The sequence below is a fragment of the Mesitornis unicolor genome, unplaced genomic scaffold, assembly GCF_000695765.1.
Source record: "Mesitornis unicolor isolate BGI_N332 unplaced genomic scaffold, ASM69576v1 scaffold3656, whole genome shotgun sequence".
Lineage (NCBI taxonomy): Eukaryota > Metazoa > Chordata > Aves > Mesitornithiformes > Mesitornithidae > Mesitornis > Mesitornis unicolor.
In genome coordinates this window covers 146631-165299 of record NW_010191520.1, presented here as the reverse complement: position 1 = coordinate 165299, position 18669 = coordinate 146631, and the positions used below count along the sequence as shown (strand labels likewise).

Genomic DNA, 18669 nt, shown 5'->3' with positions numbered 1-18669 from the left:
TCCAGCATCGACCACCTTGGAAGAGTGTGAGAGGGCTGTTCTGCAGCTGATGAATGCAATGCAGAGACCAGAAATGCCAGACTATGAAGAGGCTCTGTCTACACGTTCGCTTATGTCCCAGCAATCCGACTTTCAAAGGCTTATGTGCTAGTAATAATCACGACATTAAGGACTTCAGTAGAGATGAACTTCAGGTTTTGGAGTTCAGTAACCTTTTTACAGGGTATCTAATGAAGTGAAAGAGGATACAGTGCCTGTTCCCTGGTTTTGAGACATCCTGTTGCTTTCAGTGAGATTTTGAAGAGACCTATAAACAACCCCATCAGCTTTTACCATGTCATGGAACCTGCCAGATGTGTTTCAGGTAAAAAATTAGAACCTTAATATTCTACCATACAATTATAAAGGCAAATAATATGTTGCCATAGGATTACCACTGGCAAAAAGACAGTGAAAATCATCCATAGGAGACGGAAACACTTTCTCTGTGCCTTGCACATGTATAAAGCAGTTTCTGTAACAGTAATGACAGGCACACTGACTTCCATACTACTATAAAACTGTTAAAATGATTGGCTTCCCACTAAATAGGCAACGAGCAAAGGAATAATTTCAAAGGACCTTTTCTGCGTACAGCCAAACTTTCAGTCATAGACAAAATACCAGAAGAAACAACATTTTATTTGGTTTTCAACTGCAATTTTTCTTTAAAGAAGGCAAGTGACTTACTTCTGAACTTTTTCATTGGCCTCCTGTGAAGCCTCCAGGGCTTTCTGGAGCTTCAGCTCTGTGTCCTTTTGCTCTGACCGAGCTTGCTGCAGCTGAGCTGCCAGACCTTCAATCTGGCGACAGGTAAGGGTCACAACGTCCTCCCTGCCTTGCTGTCCACCTTCAGAAGCACCAAAAGTACAGCTAAGCTGGTCCTTCAGACTCGTTCCTTCAGACAAAGATTTGTATAAGCTGGGAAAACAAAATCATACACATTATTAAGTTTCAACCTAAGGCTGAGATGCAAGAATACTACACTTAGTTTAATTAATATCTTTAACGTTATCATATAAGGATCCACATGCACCAATACCAAAACAAGTTTTATTTCAAAGGTAAGAACAAAAAGAACATCCCGTGTCCATAAGGCTCTTCTAGAAGTATGTAACAACTATTAGAATTTTTAAAAGTCAAAAACCTCTTCAACAAAAACTTAAAAGGTAGTAATTTTCAGCTGCAACATTTTTCTGATCACCTTTGAGCTGCAGCAAAAAGTTGTTAGTGTGATTTACATGACGTCGAATTAATCAGGGTAAGCTACTGGTGTGTTATTAACTCATGTTACACAGGACTGTCTTTTTGGAAGAAGACTCACCAACTACAGGTGGGTTATTTGCAAAACTGAAAATTTTTCAATATAATGAAAGGAATAAAAATGCTACAATGCAAAATTTAAAATAATTAAATCAGCAGGATTACTTAGAAATATGAATAATTCACACATGCTAACCAATTCTAAAGGTCCTTGGTCAATATTTTTGTGAAAGGAAACTTAAAATATTTTTTGATGCTGTCTTAAATAAGCTAGTAACACCTGTACTAGAATATACTGTGTCTTAAATAGCCTCTCTGTAGTAGACAGAAAGAGGTAACCTGGCAGCATCAGGGTTCTATCACAGGACACTTCAATATCTGTAGTGTCCTCCACTACAATTTCTTGCAAGGGCCCTTTGACTCACTGTTTTGTCTTCACTCAGGGGAAAGTAAGACATGTTTACCATCTATTTCACAGTGAAACATCATGGATGCATATTCAACCCATTCAGTTTTAGACATGATTTTGAGGAGATATTCACAAAGATACCAAATCATAGAGCACAAAAATAATGCTCTTTCATTGTACGAACCGGAATACAGTACTACAAGCTTTGTAGCTGTGTGCCGGAAAGTTCTGGACAAATCAAAGGGAGATCAGAAATTAAAAATGAAATTGAATAGGGTCTTAAGGCAATAGATTAATGAAGCTAAAAGAAATAAATATGCCTGGATCAGCTAACAATAGCTATGGAAAAATAAGAAAAAGAAGGATATTAGACAGACAGGTTACCTACAAATAATGAGAAGAAACTGAAAAAAGGAGAATAAAGAAGAAGATGGTGCATCAGGTAAGAAATTCTCAATGAAGCCTGTTGACTGTGGAATTATTTCCTAAGGAATCAGTAGGTAGCCAGCCATTAAGGTGCAATGGTGGAAATCACATTAATAGCTGATTACTAGGGGAGGAGCCTGCACCAGCAAGCTCTCCGTGGACTTCGCAACGATTGCTTCCCAGCTCTTCATTCACTGGTGAATTTTACATGAGTGGAAAATGACACTGGTAGTAGAAGAAATTAATGGAAGACATTTGTAACAAAAGTGACGGCAACTGGATATCATAATGGGGAGTGTTTTTAGAGAAATAATTGGAGTAATTACAAAGCAACTTCATGAATATCAGAAGCTGTTGCTGCATTGTTGAATATGACTCGAGACCACCCCTCTGACTGATGACCATGCAAATAGCAAACATTATTTCAGTGTGGATCTCTAGTAGCAGTGCACACTGACTACCATACTTGACACAGTCTGCATGACAGCTGCTACTATGCAAAAGCATATTATCTTCCTTTCCAGTTTATTAAGGTGTTTGTATGGAAAACACACTTCGTTCTGACAGCTTATAGAGGAAAATCATATACAAACTAAAATATAATATACATGGACAAGCAAAATGTGGATGAACTAATAGAAATCCAGAAGCTAAAAGGTCAGAGTGTTGATATGTCATTACGCTTACTACTTGCAGTTGTCTGAAAATAATGTGAAGAACCTTTTCAATTAAATGAAGACATATTGAAAATATGAATATTTATAAAGGGACTTTAAAACCCCTAGAACAGACTCATTAAAAATAAAATTACATCAACAGTTGCACATAAAATTTACTGACTGAAGTTCCACTATGGTCAAGTGTTGATCACCAAGGAAAAATACAAAGGTATGCAAATAATGCTGAAAGCAGGTTGCTGAAATACCACTGCTGCCCACTTCTTAAACAACTGGCACAAGATCAAAAGAAAAAAACAGAAGAGAAGCTAAACTGTTCAGTGAATATATGGGTACCTGATTTCTTAAAAAAAAGAGTACAGCCTAAATATTTTAACTCATTCACACCAGTTGAGAGGTTTTTTTCCAGAATATATGAAAAATATTGTTATTTATTTAGATTCTAAAATACTGTCCCTGTGTGGCTACAACTGGGTTTCTTCTGGCAATGAACAATACAGTATGCAATACACTATTACATGATTTAACTCATAATGATTGCATCTGAGTGATCAATAGATTCTGATATGTATATCTTTTGTAACTAATGTGATTATTCCAGATAAAGGCAATGTGGTTGACAGATCTTTTAAACCTTTTTTTTCACAAGCATGCAACTGCCAGATTTCCATCAATATGTGCTTTGCTAAAATATTTTACTTAGTCCCTTTTGATACTTATGAATTTGAAATTCCTTCATTAATGTCTTGAAGAGCATTTCTTCAAAGAATACTGATGCTATAAATGAAGAATCAATGGGAGTTATAGGTCTGCAGAATGGGCCACAGAAGCATTCACACAGTTTCTTGACTTAAGTAATTCATATGTTCTTTACAGAGAGCTTTTTGTTTTACTATGGCAGCACGGTCCCTTTCTTGCTCCAGCTCGGCTCTGAGAGCTTCAAGGGTCCACCTTAACTGTGTCCAGGCAGAAGAAAACGAGTGACATGTGGTAATGTCACTTGTGCAGCTCCTGCAGATAGCAAGAGTTTTCCTCAGCCCCCAAAGCGAGAACAGCTTCAAGTTTGCTAAAAAATTTCACCAGTTGTAACTGCTCCCAGAGGGACTTGACTTTGGCTGAAAATCAACTGTATGAAGTGCTGCTCTTATAACACTTCCCTCCTTACCAGGCACACTTTTGCTGCAAGGTGGGAAATGATTTTTCACCTGAAGCAATTACTGAACAATAACACAGAGAAACTTTCCACCTAAAAGAAGAAAAAAAAAAGCCCAGCAAAAAAACAAACATTCCCTATCCGTCCCCTCCCTCCTCCCCCACCCCAGTGATAAACATATCCAATGTTCCCAAAGGCATGTAGGTCTGACCTTGGTTTTCACCACAAATGTTTCTGATACTCAAGTTCTGGAGACCTCTCAGACCTCAGCCTGCACTGAGGATGGTTTTGAAGAGGGTCTCTTCACACCCCTGAGGGCACTCAAGGACCAGGCAGCATTGATACTTTGAAAATATTACTTCAGAGGTGCTCTTAGGAAACACTGCAAGAAGATAATATTTTTAAAAAGCCCATAAGACCTAGGAGGACTTTGGTATTTTGCTGTAAAGTGGAGGATGTAAAATGGTCAAGTTTGCATTACAAGTGAGTCAGGAACCTGACAGCTGGTAGACTGGTAACGAGATGGCATTGCCCTACCATAGACAAATATTTTATTAGCCTGCTTCCCTCTGCAATTACAAGAGTTAATAGGACTGTGTTTTCTCTTCCATACAACCACCCAAACATCTCTCACTAACTTAACCGAAGGCAGCAGCTGTGTTAAACTGTGAGGCACACAGGCCACAGGCCATGTTACAGCAGTAGTGCATGTTGCATGTAATGCAGAGTATGTTCTTTGCACTGTCACAGTCCAACACAGAAGTGTTGCTGCTTTCTGTGTGGTATGCGCACACATTCTTAGTCTACAATGAGCTCAGGCAACCTCTTTATTTTATCTTCACTTACCAAACTTAATGATAAGCACTTGTTGAACAGAGCTTACCATTGCTTTTCTTCTCTGTGGTGGTTGGTGTTATAACCTCAGGATTTTACAGGATGACATGTTGACAGATTAGCACGGATCATGCATGTCCATACCATCCAAACTCAACTACATGTGAATATGGATCCACAGTGAGCAGTAGGTTGAGTTTCAGCCTTCTCTCCTGAAATGATCTAGAGAAACCTGTGACGTGTACAAGGGTCAAAACAGTCTGGACCCCAGATGATTCAAGGACAGGTTCATTACCTACAGTGAAAGCTTAAACTGACTATCATTCATCTTAGAATTTCCATTTTCCAACAAATACAAGTTAAAGGGCATTAGCAAATAATTTTTCCCTCCTTGGGCCTCAGTTTCCTCATCTTTAAAAAACAGCAACCACAATACTACTTTTGCACAGTGCTCTGAGCTTCACTACTGAAAAGAGACCAATCACTATTGAAAGACCCAAGTTGGATGCAGCAGTCTGAATTTAAGACAAAAATAAACCCAGATGGTCTTCTGATGATGCCATGCAGCAAATATTTTCTTTTGGGCCTCATTTGCACTCTCCAGGACCACTGCAGTACACACACCATTCTTCCGTGAGTACCTTGGGAGAGGTAGGAAGGACATCAAGTATGTGATTTAATCATCTGAGCCTTTCTTGAAGGTGAAGGACTGCTGAGACACACTCTGAAGAAATAATTGGAAACCATGCTTCCATTATAAACCCTTCATTTATGGAGTTGCACAGCAATCAGATGTCTCCAGTTCACTTAATGGAGCCACTGGGCAAATTGCTCAGATAGCCCAGACCCACACAACAGCGATATGCACATGACATCCAGCACCACCTATCTTTCCATGCATTCACCACACCATCAAATGGTCCAAGACCCCCAGAAAAATAGTTTCGGGATTAAAAATGTTTAGTTGAAATGGAGCAAAACGTAAATGACACTGATGAGCAGAAGGAAGCGTTTTTGAGATTTCTGCAGTTGTGGTACTATCCTCTTCAGCTAGAGCCACAGACCCACAATTAATAGCTTGTAACTAAGAAATGCATCTGAATTTCCTGAGCACATGATGCACCTAGAGCTGGGGGTCTCTGTTATCTCTAACTGATTAATTACAGTCTGGAAGATGATAATTTAGCATTAGCTTTTTTCACATAGTACACCTGAGTTTACAGAAGAGACTACTGTAGATTTTGTACATTAATCCTGAATATTACTTGATAAATGTTAACATTAATTACATTAATTCACGGTTCCACAGTGTACAGATTCACAGGCTTGCAAATTTCTTCCATGAATTAGGGTTCTGTGTTTTCCATACAACGGCAACTATTGTGGATACCCTTCACAGTTTTACTAGACTACATGTTATTCCTAAGACCAAGCTTGCCATCAAATGTTCCTGTCATGCTTTGACAGAGAATTGGCTGTATTAGCGTATTTTAGCCTAAGCATTCACAGACTACAATTATCCAGACCCTAAGGCTTGCCTCTAAGTAAGTAAAATTAATCTGAACTTTAAAAAATTATTTTATTTTATACAGTGTTTATCATACCAGAAGTTACAAGAAAGAATTTTCCTATCTTGTATCTGTTCTTTATTGCCAATTTATATGCTTTGGCCATTCTTAAATATTTGCCAATGGCTTTAGTTAACAAAATAACTTTTAACTTAGTATTTGTAATACTATAGTTATTCCCTACAGTAATAGATTGTTTAGGTAACACTGCAAATACAGAAGGAACCTTATCTATTAATCGAAGACAGAACTGGCATCAAGTCATCAAGAGTGATCTCAGTAACTGAATATAAAGGATTTTTAAGATGGTGCCAGCAACTCCATGTTTTACCATGTATCCCAAAACCTGGGATACTTTCCTCAAGAAGTGTGAGCTGGTCCTGGCCCAGCTCTGTGGCAGGCAGGGAGGAGGGGCACAGCCGGCTCAAAGAAATGAGGCGTTTTCACCTTCCCGGTCCCCGGGCTGAACTGGCAGCCCCTGTGCCTCTCTGCTGGCTGCTGGAGGCCACTCGGTTGACATGGATCACTGAAGGGGTGTGTACGTGGGTGGTGTGGAGCCAGCGATGCTGGCTTGGGGCCAGCAGGGAAAATTGCCTATGTCAGGGATTTGCAAAAACACAAACGTGGTGGAAAAGAGATGGAGGATCTTGTCCTAAAGGTCATAGTGGTTTATTTTTTTATACTTTGAGCATGCTTTTCACAACATCAGTTTTAAGAACAGTGCACCTTTTTCCTCAAAGCTAAACTTAATTAAGAAAGGAGTGACTCTGGCTGTGCATTAAAATAATACAGATGCTGGTATACCAACTAAAACTGGTAGGAAATAGATGCAATATGTATTACTTTTTAACTTTTTTAATGATCCTTGCCAAGAGCTTTATTCTGAACACTGTCTCTTACGTGGAAACCAGGGTATTATGGCAGAGATGAACATCAGGCCTTCTGAGCAAGCATTTCAGCATCAGTCCCTACAGCTCCACACACTTCACTTACCAACCTGGTCTGGTTTGCAACCCCTTCCACTCCCACGGACCTGACAGTACACAGCAAATCGCTGGCTTGAACCCTTACTCTCCAAAGTGCCAACAACAGAAACCTTTCCTGATGACAAAGAATGTGCACATTCAAGGGTCAGGCATTTCTGCTAGGAGCCTTAAGTGACGTCTCCTGTCACCGTAGTTTGAATTTAGATTTGTCTGCACAACAAAATCTAATAGAGATTTCTCTGTTGGAAATTATGCATGAAGTTAAGGCTTATTTGATTTGTGCCTTTAGTTTCCTTTGGAGCTTTTCACTGGTAAGGATAAGGGCTTCTGACTTCCATTTCACTTGAGTGACCTACACACAGACAATTTTATTTGACATGAACAAAATCCTTCTGCAAAAAGTAGTAATACCAGTGAATCACCTCTTGTATTACATAAACTGCAACAATTCAGATGAAACAAATAAAAATCCTGACCCTGAAAATGGAAACAGTCAGTGAAGTGTTCACTCAGTGCAAAGGCATACTTCATATATACACCATACAAAATAAACCTGATAGTACTGATATATATAATACTGCAGGCATCAGAATCAGCTGAAAACAAGCTCATTGTAATAACTATGTGCTGTTGACTTTTATTTTTGTCTCCAGGGAATAGTGTTTACTTTGCTTTAAAATTTATATGAGTAATTTTGTTATGTGCCTTTTTTTAATTAGTCTGAAGGAAACAGTCATTTGAGAAAGAGAGCGGAAATCAATTCTGATTCGATACTGATAGCTACTGTGCGATGTAAACTGTGTGTTCTTTCTAATTAAATGTAAACATGTGCAGTTCTAAAGTCCAGCAGTGACGACAACAACTACTAGAAAGGATTGCTTAAGCCCTGGTCAACTGATTTTTGTGAACCTTTTGTTCATACCGTAGGCGAGTTTGTGCAATCCGTCGCAGGGTGAACGCCAGTTGTAACTGACTTTATTTTAGGTCATCTTCAGAGAAAAGACTTGACAAGAATGTGGAGCGCTCTGTAATACCTCCAGTTACCCATTAACTATGTCCTTCTGATAGCTAATCAATAGCATTGCATGGAGCCAAACATACTGCACTGAACTGCCCCTCTTCCAAAAGCCAAGTCTTGGTAAATATTTAATGGCAGTAAAGGTGTTTTGACTCTTATCAATCTGATATGTTAAAGAACTCTTGAAAGAAACTTTATCTTGCTTCTCTCTGCATAAATAACTTGTTCAGTTACAATTTCAGTCTTATGCAAAAGCACTTAATTTAATGATCTAATGCTTTTAAATCAAGGCTTTGGACAGAGAAATGTAGTTTCAATCCACATGTCACAAAATAAAGAAAAATCAAAATTTATTTCCTTGATAAAATGCCAACTAGAAATATACATCAAGAAACCCAGCCCTTTATACTGTAGTAGTAAAAACTGCACCAGACTAGCTCAAAACCTGTTATACAAGTGCACATTTGAGATTTTCTTACAAGGCTTCAGTTTCTGTAAATCTCTTAGCCCTCATTCACAACAAGATGGCGTAGGATTTTTAGCTTCTTTACACCATAGAAAAAAACAACTCTAAAATAGTTTTACTAAGATCCAGAGACTTTTTCTTTCCATATAGTGAATATTCCTATCTTAAAGTGGGTATATTCTCAGCTAATGAGTTTTATTAAGCATTTTTTCATTTTCTGTTTTTCTGTGCAAAGCAGCTTGTCTAGGTCACTAAACAGAGAAACGCTTTTATCCTGGTCTTTTAATATCTAGTGTGTGTACCCCTCTGCTACAGCCAGGTAGGATCTGAACGTCTCCTCAGAGACTTAGAGAGGCTGGTTTCATGCCTCCGTGCTAATGTCACAGGACAGAGGAATGTCCCGACCTCCTCCTCCAGCACAGTATTGCAGCCTTCTCTGCACGATCCAACGTCGGTATGAGCCTAAGTATTTTGAAGAAACTGATTCAACAGTGGATCCAAGCTTTTTCTTGGAAAATAACGAGGGATAAAACATTGATACTGTTTCAGTTTCCAAACTGTGAATCACCATAAAGTGATTCCCAGAAGTATAGGCATTATTTTTTTCCCCAGTGTTTAAATGGCCTCTTTAGCGCTCTTGATGCCATTCAATAGATTTAAAAAATAAAGATCATTAAAATAATTCCAAACACTGGCAAATATAAACTGAGCAGTCTGGACTTTTCAAATCACTAGCAACTGGTTCTGATGAAAACAGTATTAATGAAAATCATAAAGGCATATAAATCAATCAAGCAGTAAAAGCGCATGGCACCGTTCAGGAATGACCATCTGAAGAAAGTCTGTTACTAATAACCTTAGAAAATATGTTGTACTTAATACAATGGTATCTTTATAAATCAGACATGATCGTGAATTTTATGTCTGTCCTGATTTGCTATTGTGATCACTTGGCTTAACTTCTCCACTGAACCAGAAATGCAAGAGACGAAGCTGTCTTGGACCCAGGGCTGGACGCCAGCTCTGCCTTCCAGCATGGCCAGGAACATCCAGCTGAGTAGATGGAAGAGAAGAGTCTCTCCACAAGAAGGCAATTAAAAGAAATACAAAGAATGCAAACGTGTTTCAAAGACGGAATAACCAAATACATATGGAATTTAAGAGAGGGATGATCTCACAGATGAGTTGAGTAGCCCTAAAGCTAGAAGCCCTCAGCACGACTGACCTGGGAAGGGGATTCACAAGGAGCTCTGCCTTCTTGCCATTTCTTCCTTGCTGAATGATACAGCTGGCTAAAAAATTTCAAATTACTAAAATACCCCCTTTAAATATAGCATAAATTTTAATCTGACAATACTCCCCCTGCCTCAGAAAAATAAACCAGAGAGTATTTAAACAGTTTTGACTGACTTTTCTCAAAGGTGTTACTGAAAAATATTAAGCAACTTTGACCAAAGGCAAACAAGATGTCCTGTGCTCCAGTACATGCCAGCTGTGGTCACCAATGTGCCAAGAAGTGAGGTGCACTGATGAACTCTAGGTGACTGTGCCTAGCACATGGTTTCCTCACTTTCTTGGTAATGTGCACAGCAACACGTGCCACTCTGAACCCGCAGGTGAGTCACCAGGAGGGCTGCATGTGCTGCAGTTTGAAAACCTTTCCCCAGACTGGTATAGACACCTGCAATGTCTACTTCAAAGCTATCATGGCTTCTCCCATACAAAAATACAGTTGGTTTGGGGACTGCTATGCAGATGTACACTTAGCAAGTCACCCCCTGAAAGCCATGTAAATGACACAATGGCAACATACCACAACTCAGTAAGCCATGTCTTACCTAGCTGCTGCTGCCAAACCCTTATTCATATAAATCATACAGCTCCTTGGACAGTTAAGCACTATGAAACAAGGCAGTTAAATGATGGCTTAGATGATAAAGGGAACGCCTGGGAAATTTAATATAGGGGAAGTCTGCTTCCCCATTGTACCAATGCTTACTGAAGCAATTGGGCAGACTTGTCTGGGCCATTCTCCTTAATGTGAAACAAGGACGCATGCTGGGGGAATGATTTAGTGGACTGGGGATCAGAGCTCTGTCTTGAATTCCTTCTTCTGTTTCACGTCTTCTGTGTGGTACTGAGCAAGTCACAACATGCAAACCTCAGCCTGCCATGCTGAAACTAGGAGTAAAGTGCCTTTCTCCTACTTTTTGTCTTCCTTAAATTCTAAGCTTTGGGGGACCGGGATTGCTTCTTATTACTTGCATGTGCTGCATCTGGAAACCTGAGGCCCTGATCTTGGTTCAGATCTCAGTGCAAATCATTATTCATGGGTAGATACAAAAGAGCTAATTAACAGTATGCATGTGTTGGCAATGCACATCAGCCTGGTTAACCTCAGCAGACAGATCCAGGTTTGGTACCTTTATGGGAAAAAAACAACACCTTCTCACAACAAGGCAGTTTTTGCTTCCCCATTGCAGGTTCAGCCACCATTGTCACCATGAAGTGCAGGCAGTGATAGCAGCCTCCCATGCTTTGTCAAGCTGCAGTGAGCCCAAGAACCTTGTAAACTGGAATGTTCTTGGCTTCCTCTCAGGCAAAAGGGGCCATCAGCTGGATATGGCCCACTGACCGGAAGCCATATCGCACAACTCGTACACCTCTTGAAAAGTGAGAGATTAGACTGGTAGCTGCTAGAGAAAAATCAGTGAAGAGAGAGCTCCAAGGTGTAGAGGTTGGAAAGTGGCTGAGAATGGATGCTGAATTGATTTCTGTATCCTAAAGCTTTTAAATCAGCTTCCCTCACCTCTCTCTCCTTTTACACTCACGAGTTTTGACCACTGGGCTACTGAAATAAAATCCGTAAAAGAATAATATTATTGTTCACTTTAATTTAGCCTGAGTGAAGAGGAAAGCAACAGTTTTAACTTCATGAAGCAGAAGTTCACAAGAAAACGGCAGCTTTTTCTTTTTACCAGTGTATCATTTCTCCATAACCAGCAGGTAAAAGTGAAATACTGTAGCAGGAAATGTATTGGTTGCACTGAACCAAAGAATTAATTATTTTCTCAGGACCTGACAAGGAAACTGAATGAATATGAAAGCTCTTGTGAAATCTAGCCAACACTCAATTCAACACTGCTCAATCCCTTATTTATTTTTTGAACAGGAAAAGATAATTATTAGTATAAATACTGCTTACTGTGCTTATACAGATTCAACTGATATTATACTCCGCTGATAGGAGCAGTAACATTGCTTAAGAGGGAGAACTAAATTCCTACATCACGATAGTCTTCATTCTACTGTCACAACTGTAGAAGTATAACAATATATGTCTCTTTTGGTGAAGACGGTAAGGAACAAGAGCTAAATGGAAAAATAAATGTTTCTGTATCTTCACCAAAGACCTTAGGATGGAAGTCTAGCCTCTGTATTATGCCCTTTACAGAATATGATTGAAACTAGGTGTTCACACTGTTCTGGGTATCTGGTACAACTGAATAATTCCTGGAAATCTTACTGCTTCCTCCCAATCTCTGGAGATGGAACACCAGAAGAAAAAGAATGCAAGAAAATATTGCTTTATACATCCAAAAAAAGAGGCAAGAAGAAGTTCCTTTGAAAGCAAAAGAAACAATAAATAATCTAGATATTTGAAATTTTGTCCTTCACCTTCCTTACCTCAATGACCATGGGATAGGTATGACACAAATACTTCAAGGTAAATTTTGAATGCAATGTACAGAGTTTTTACCTTAATGAGATATGTAAGATCAGAAACTATGAATCAGGCCTATGATATGCCTCAAAGTTAATTTTTCATGGACACCGGGTGAGCGGATGTCATTCCTCTGTTTAATCAGGAGTTAAAGCGTGCACAGTAATTCCTTATTTTCACAATATTCCTTCTGACAAAGATAACAACCATAAGAATGGTTCCCAGCTGGCTAAACCTGACATACAGGTTTTGTTAATAAAAAAATGCATGACTTAATTAATGAAACGGATCTATTAAGACTGTCCCCCAATCTACCACAGTGGCCCCACCTACAGCTGAACTTCACATGACCTATCTTATGCAAAAAGAATTGTAATAACTTGCACTGGAAGCTGTTATAGAGGAAAGGTTGCTATGAAGAAAAAATACGACTCAGAAATGCATACAATGCCCCTAGAGGACAAAGCTTAGTATTTTCACTTTTACTCAATGTTTTCTTTTACAGTGAATAATTGAAACGATTTTGCTAAACTGTGTAAAATTATTTCATCAAGAGTAATTACATTTGATCTATTAGTACCTGATACTATCTATTGTCTAAATTGCTTGCATTCAATCCACGAGTAATGTCAACAGTATTAACGTCCATTATGGAAGCATTAGTTGAGTGAAAATAATTTTTAAGTGTTTGACATTCTTGTAACCTTCCTCCAGCATAATGTTCAAAAGAAATATCATTATACCAACATCACCTTGGATTGTTTTAAAGGCATGCCTTTGCTTAACTCTGCAAACTCAGGGTCTTTAAACTCACAAACAATTTACCTGTTTTGTTCTGGCAAGCATAAATCTTCAGCAATCTACTCATTTTACAGTCTTCTCTGTTCCTGTCTAGCTGTCCCACACTAAATGGCTATCCAAATTCACCTCCATCAACTTTGGCAGGCTCAACACATCCCTTGCTAAACCAGTTTTTTCCCCCTCATCATAAAGAGCTGCACTGTTACAAACAGGAAGAAGGAACTCTGCAACATTTCTACAATGAAGTTATACATATTTATCCATTGATTTGACCAAAACCACCCCCCTAAATCTGAACTAATACGACAGCTGGACTCACCTACCTGGAAAGCAGATATTTTTTTTCTTTCTTGCAGCCTCATCCTTATTTCAAAGGTTTCCAAATTCTTGCTGCCTTTTAGCAGAGGAAATATTATTAACTGTTTGAGATTACGTTCTCACTCAAAGCGATGAATGCCACAGTCTTCTCCAGAATAAAAAGCTACTTTCTCTCCTTGGAATAGTAACTTTACAGTAATTTAGAGGAAGCTGGAGAAACAGTTGGTCATTAACCATTAAATGTATTAATAGGGCACTCACAGTGCACGGTTTGTCTGGAAAAGGCAGTTCTGTACTTGCATTTCAGAAGGACTGCTACAATACAATAGCTACTGTGATAAATTTAGGTTTACCCCACTTAACATTTAGCAGAATCTAATAACAAAAACTTGAATCAATGTATTTTCCAAAAAACGCATGAGTAGCACTATTCACATCTTACGTCTAGGGGCATCGAGAGGCAAAGAAAAAACATTCCAGAAGAGGCCCTTCATTTCTACTCCCCAAATGGAGACCTTTAGGACTTGGTGTTGACAAGTTTCAGGGGCTTGCAACTGGAGATTAAAACAATGACAAACCAGAATATTCAAAGTAGGAGCCCCCAAGCACTTCAGCAGCATGTAAAAACATTCTACTTCTCCAGACTCATGTTGTTCTTGAAGTCCTGCTCAGAAACCTCAGACCTGAGTACATAGATGGAGCATTTGGCAGCACTGTCGTGTTACATGGCATTTTTAGAAATGAAGCTTCTGCAGAGCTCAGAAAAATGATCCAAAAAAGAAGTGACACAGCCTATGTAGGATGCTGGCCTGTTTAATAAAAGGGTTTACGTGATTCCCTGGAGTAGAGGGAAAAGTGATTAATATGAAGTCTGGTACCTTAGGAGACATAAAGAGAGACATAATTCCTAAGAAGAGAAATTCTGTCTGCTCCCAAGACACTGTGAATCTGTTCTTTATAGTTTTCTTTCCTAGTGCTAGTTCTTCACCATCCATCAAACCTTAAAATCATAACACTTTGAGGAAGGCTTTGTGAATCTCCTTACACTGAAATTCTGACTAATTTAGGTGATTAGGTCAACTTCCTAAATTTTAGGAGGCAGAACCGTAATAGAGATAAAGTAACAGGACCACTTCAGAACACATTTAAATCAATGGGAGAACTCTCAAATCCAAGGTAAATATATCTGTTCATAAGGAACTCCAGAAATGGACACACTAAGAGAAACAGGTATATTCAGTATGTCCCAAGGTCTTAGTGCAGAACTTTGTCTTGTGTGGCTTGCTCTGGGGAAAATGAGGTCTTAGTTTTGTCTGAGGAAAAAAAATAGTCCATGGGAATTTGAAAAACAGAGGTTAAAAACCTATGCCTGGAGCTATGTGCCTAGAGCTAGGGAGAACGTGACTCAGTCCAGAAGTAATTTGTAAGAGCAGAGTAAAGGACAGGATTGTTTAGATGGCAGACAAAAAGCTTTGGGACACACAAATTATGTATTTTACAACAACAACAACAACAACAACAACAAAACCCAAAAGAAAACAAAAATCAGGTTATTGAATTATTGAAAGATGGTAACATCTTGCCTGTATTTATGATGAGTAAAATTCACTGGCTGTTGAAGCTGAAGAGCAGGCAAACCTTCAGAGGAAGACTATGGGAAAGAGAAATGGAGTATGACAGTCTCTGAGTAACTATGGTGTGGGAGGGGGAAGAACCTCAGTTGCTGGCCCCATCAAGTCCTGACAAAAGGAATGTGAGAGCTGTTCCCAAGGTGAAAGAAGAGAGCCTGAACAATTTGTCTAATGGGATCACATTGAGCTAATGGGATCACCATGACTCGCTTTGCTTCTGTTGGTATAAGTTAAAACTCTGATGTGTTTTAAAATACATTCTCTTTTAGCCAGCAGTGGGCTAAATCCTGAGGCATTTTTGAGAGAATTTACACATCTTCAGATTCTGAGATTTGTGTGGAAGGTCTATGGGGCAAGAACACTTCAAATCCAGAAGTTTACAAATTGTGAGAGCAGTTTCTCCCCCGTCAGAGAGAAAAAAAAAGAAACAGAAGATTTGGATTTGCTAGTATCTTATTAAACAGACATTTATTGCTGCTGCCCTACACAGACATGCAGAGGTTACAAACACTTCACATTTGTGCAAGCCCCCAGTTGCTGTCTCTCACAAGCTGGGTGTAGACAAGAGAATGAACTCAACTGCGCTGCAGCACCAAATTATCTATGGCACGTTCTTATTTGTCAAGCATTGACAACACTCGGGAATGCTCTAAGTAATATTACTGATTTCTAGAAGCTCAGGAAAACTTGCTTAACGATCTTGGGTATGGTACACTGAAAGTATTGTAGAGATGCTCCTTGGTCAACCCATAGGATTTTAAAATAAAATAGAACAAGTCAAAATGATCAAGCTTTGGTGCCTAGAGTTAAACTATGCTCCAGCTAGCGACTGGCTTTTCAAAGGGTCACTTACAGATCCCTTCCCAGCTCCCTAAGCACAAACTCAGGTGCCTAAACTTATGTATCCAAACCTGAAAATTTTGGCCACACTGTTTAACAGTCAGATCTGCTGGGAGGCCTCTTGTAACCAGAATTTTTTTAAAGCCTTGTATTATTGGACAGACACTGGCCCAAGTCCAATCCACAACTGCAAATCCAAAGAAACAGCGCAGAGCAAAACAGCAGCCTTATTAGCTTTTAAAGATTTCATTTTCAAGAACTCAAGACCCTTTATTGACTAATGAAAGGTTGAGTCCCCAAGCCCACAGACTGATGTTGCTTGGAACACATTTTAATCATTTTGGAGTGCTAGCAGCCATCTGTCTGATGAGCTTTGATCACATAAATGCACTCTGAACTGCAGCTTCTTCTGACTCCAAACCCTTTCCTAAAGCCAAAGGGAACCCACAGACATGGCAACTTCAGGACAATTCAAGGCCTTGCAATGTGATAAGGCTGCTTTTATTACTTAGCACATCATTAGAGTTAATGACACCACAGATAACGAAAAAGATATCATTGTCATCTCCTATCTTGTAACAATAATATCCAACTGTGACTTCACTTTGTTTCTACCCAATAGTTCTTTATTATTGTGTTATTTTAAAGGAACAGATGAATGAAATAAAATTATTTTTCCCTGCTGCAAGCACCAGAAATACTAACAAAATAAATAGCAAATAAATAATACAAAAGAGGACTCTTTTTTCACTACTTTCCCACTTTGTTTTTTTTAAAAAAGATACAGAGGACAAGCAAACAAACCCAAAATAATCTATTGTATTTATAGTTTAGGCTATTGGCTGTTGGGCAGATACTGTCTGCACATATGAGTCTAGTTTGGCCAGCACTGAATACAAATTTACACTGAAAACAGAGAGATCCTTTAACAGTTACAGCCATAACATAAATGTTAACATTTATGAATAAATTCTACACAATTGCCATAATTATTTCCTACTCTAATTATTGAAGCAACTTGGGCATCTCAAAGCTTATTTGGTGGTGTTTTCATCCTGGTGTCTACTGATTGCTACAGACACATGCTATTAACCCTGAAAGCTTGGAAGCAAAAACAATGTTGAGCATGAAGAAAAAGTATCAAAATTATCAGAACCAAGAAATTTCTCTCAAAAATGAAAGCCGAAGCCTTAAGAAAGTGGCAAAAACTGCATAGAAATAGCTCTCTTGATGACAGGAGAGACACACAAAGGTGGATTCTGTATGGCAGACCATGACTTTATTTGCTACAATCATCAGTGACCTCAGTGGGTTCAACCCTGAGATTACAGGACTTGCAGGTTTCTCTTCCAAGATGATTCTTGGCCCTTCTACTCACTCAGGACACGAGTCACCAGAAGAAAATTTTACTGTCACTCAGATCCTGTATTTCTCAATTCAGCAGCCTTCACACAAAGTGTGGCTAGCAAGCAGTGTGAAGGTGAAAGAAAGAAAGAAACACAGCACTTCTGTGTTGCTCATGGAAACGTTTGTGGGTGGCAACGCTCTAATCTGTGTCATTGATACAGCACAGATTAAGAGAAAAGAAGACAAAACCAAAACATGAAGTGGCTCGGGTAGGGGAAGAGCTTTTTTTAAACTCACTTTGCTGTCAAAGAAACTATACCACTGATGTTTCCCTCAGTGTAACTTCCTCCCTCTCTTTCTGTGGCTTTTCCTTCCAAACTCACAGCCAGAAAAGGCTTCTCTGCTAGCAAGGCAGCAGCTCCGTACTGCTGCTTACATGCTTTCCTAGTGGTGTTAGGAAAAAACCTAAGTTGCTCTGTGGTAGTTCTCCTTCCTGTCATGACCTGTCATGACCTATTACTAATATGTTTCATTTTACTCAAATATTTGAGAGGCTCAGTATTATGCAAATCCCAGCAGGCTCACTTCTTCACTGGAAAATTGTGGCTGAAGCTTCCAAGTCAGTCCCTACCCTCTCTAGAAATGACAGCCTTCGCACCTGTGCTGGAAGAATTACCCATACCAGATGAGTAACACATCATTATGCCATGTTGGACACAATGGCAAAAAACTTCAGCTTCCAAAACACAAGACCTCTATCACATTAGTTAGAAAAGCAGCTTGTGGACAAAATGTAAAACCAGAAAATTTTCCAGTAAAAGGCATCAGCATGACATGCATGTAATAATTGAACAAAAGCTCTAACTTTAAAAAGCAACTGAATAAAGAAAATACCTTACTCTTGGCTTCCTTCTTTGTGAACACAACAGGTGGGCAGTCTTCTGGCTTGTGTTCTGTGACAGGCAGAGGACTTCTCCCATCACCCGAATTACTAGCTGCTTCCTAACAGAAGTTTTCCATTGACTCCACTTCAAGCAGGGTTAAGCTCAAAGTAAGAAAAGCAATGTTTTGCCTAGCACTGACTGAAAATTGCTCATGTGGAAAGTCTTCTCACCAAACAAATATTTTTTTATTGGGACATACAAATTCCAACACAAAAAAATATGTTG

General features: G+C 39.0%; 1 protein-coding gene across 1 annotated transcript in view; it reads right to left on the bottom strand.

The window, feature by feature from the left end:
* Positions 1 to 18669, bottom strand: part of MIPOL1 (mirror-image polydactyly 1) — a 156328-nt gene that overhangs the window by 19676 nt on the left and 117983 nt on the right. Inside the window, exon 11 of the mRNA XM_010186745.1 lies at positions 730 to 960. Coding sequence (XP_010185047.1) covers positions 730 to 960 — 231 coding nt within the window. The remainder of the gene's footprint in view (positions 1 to 729; positions 961 to 18669) is intronic.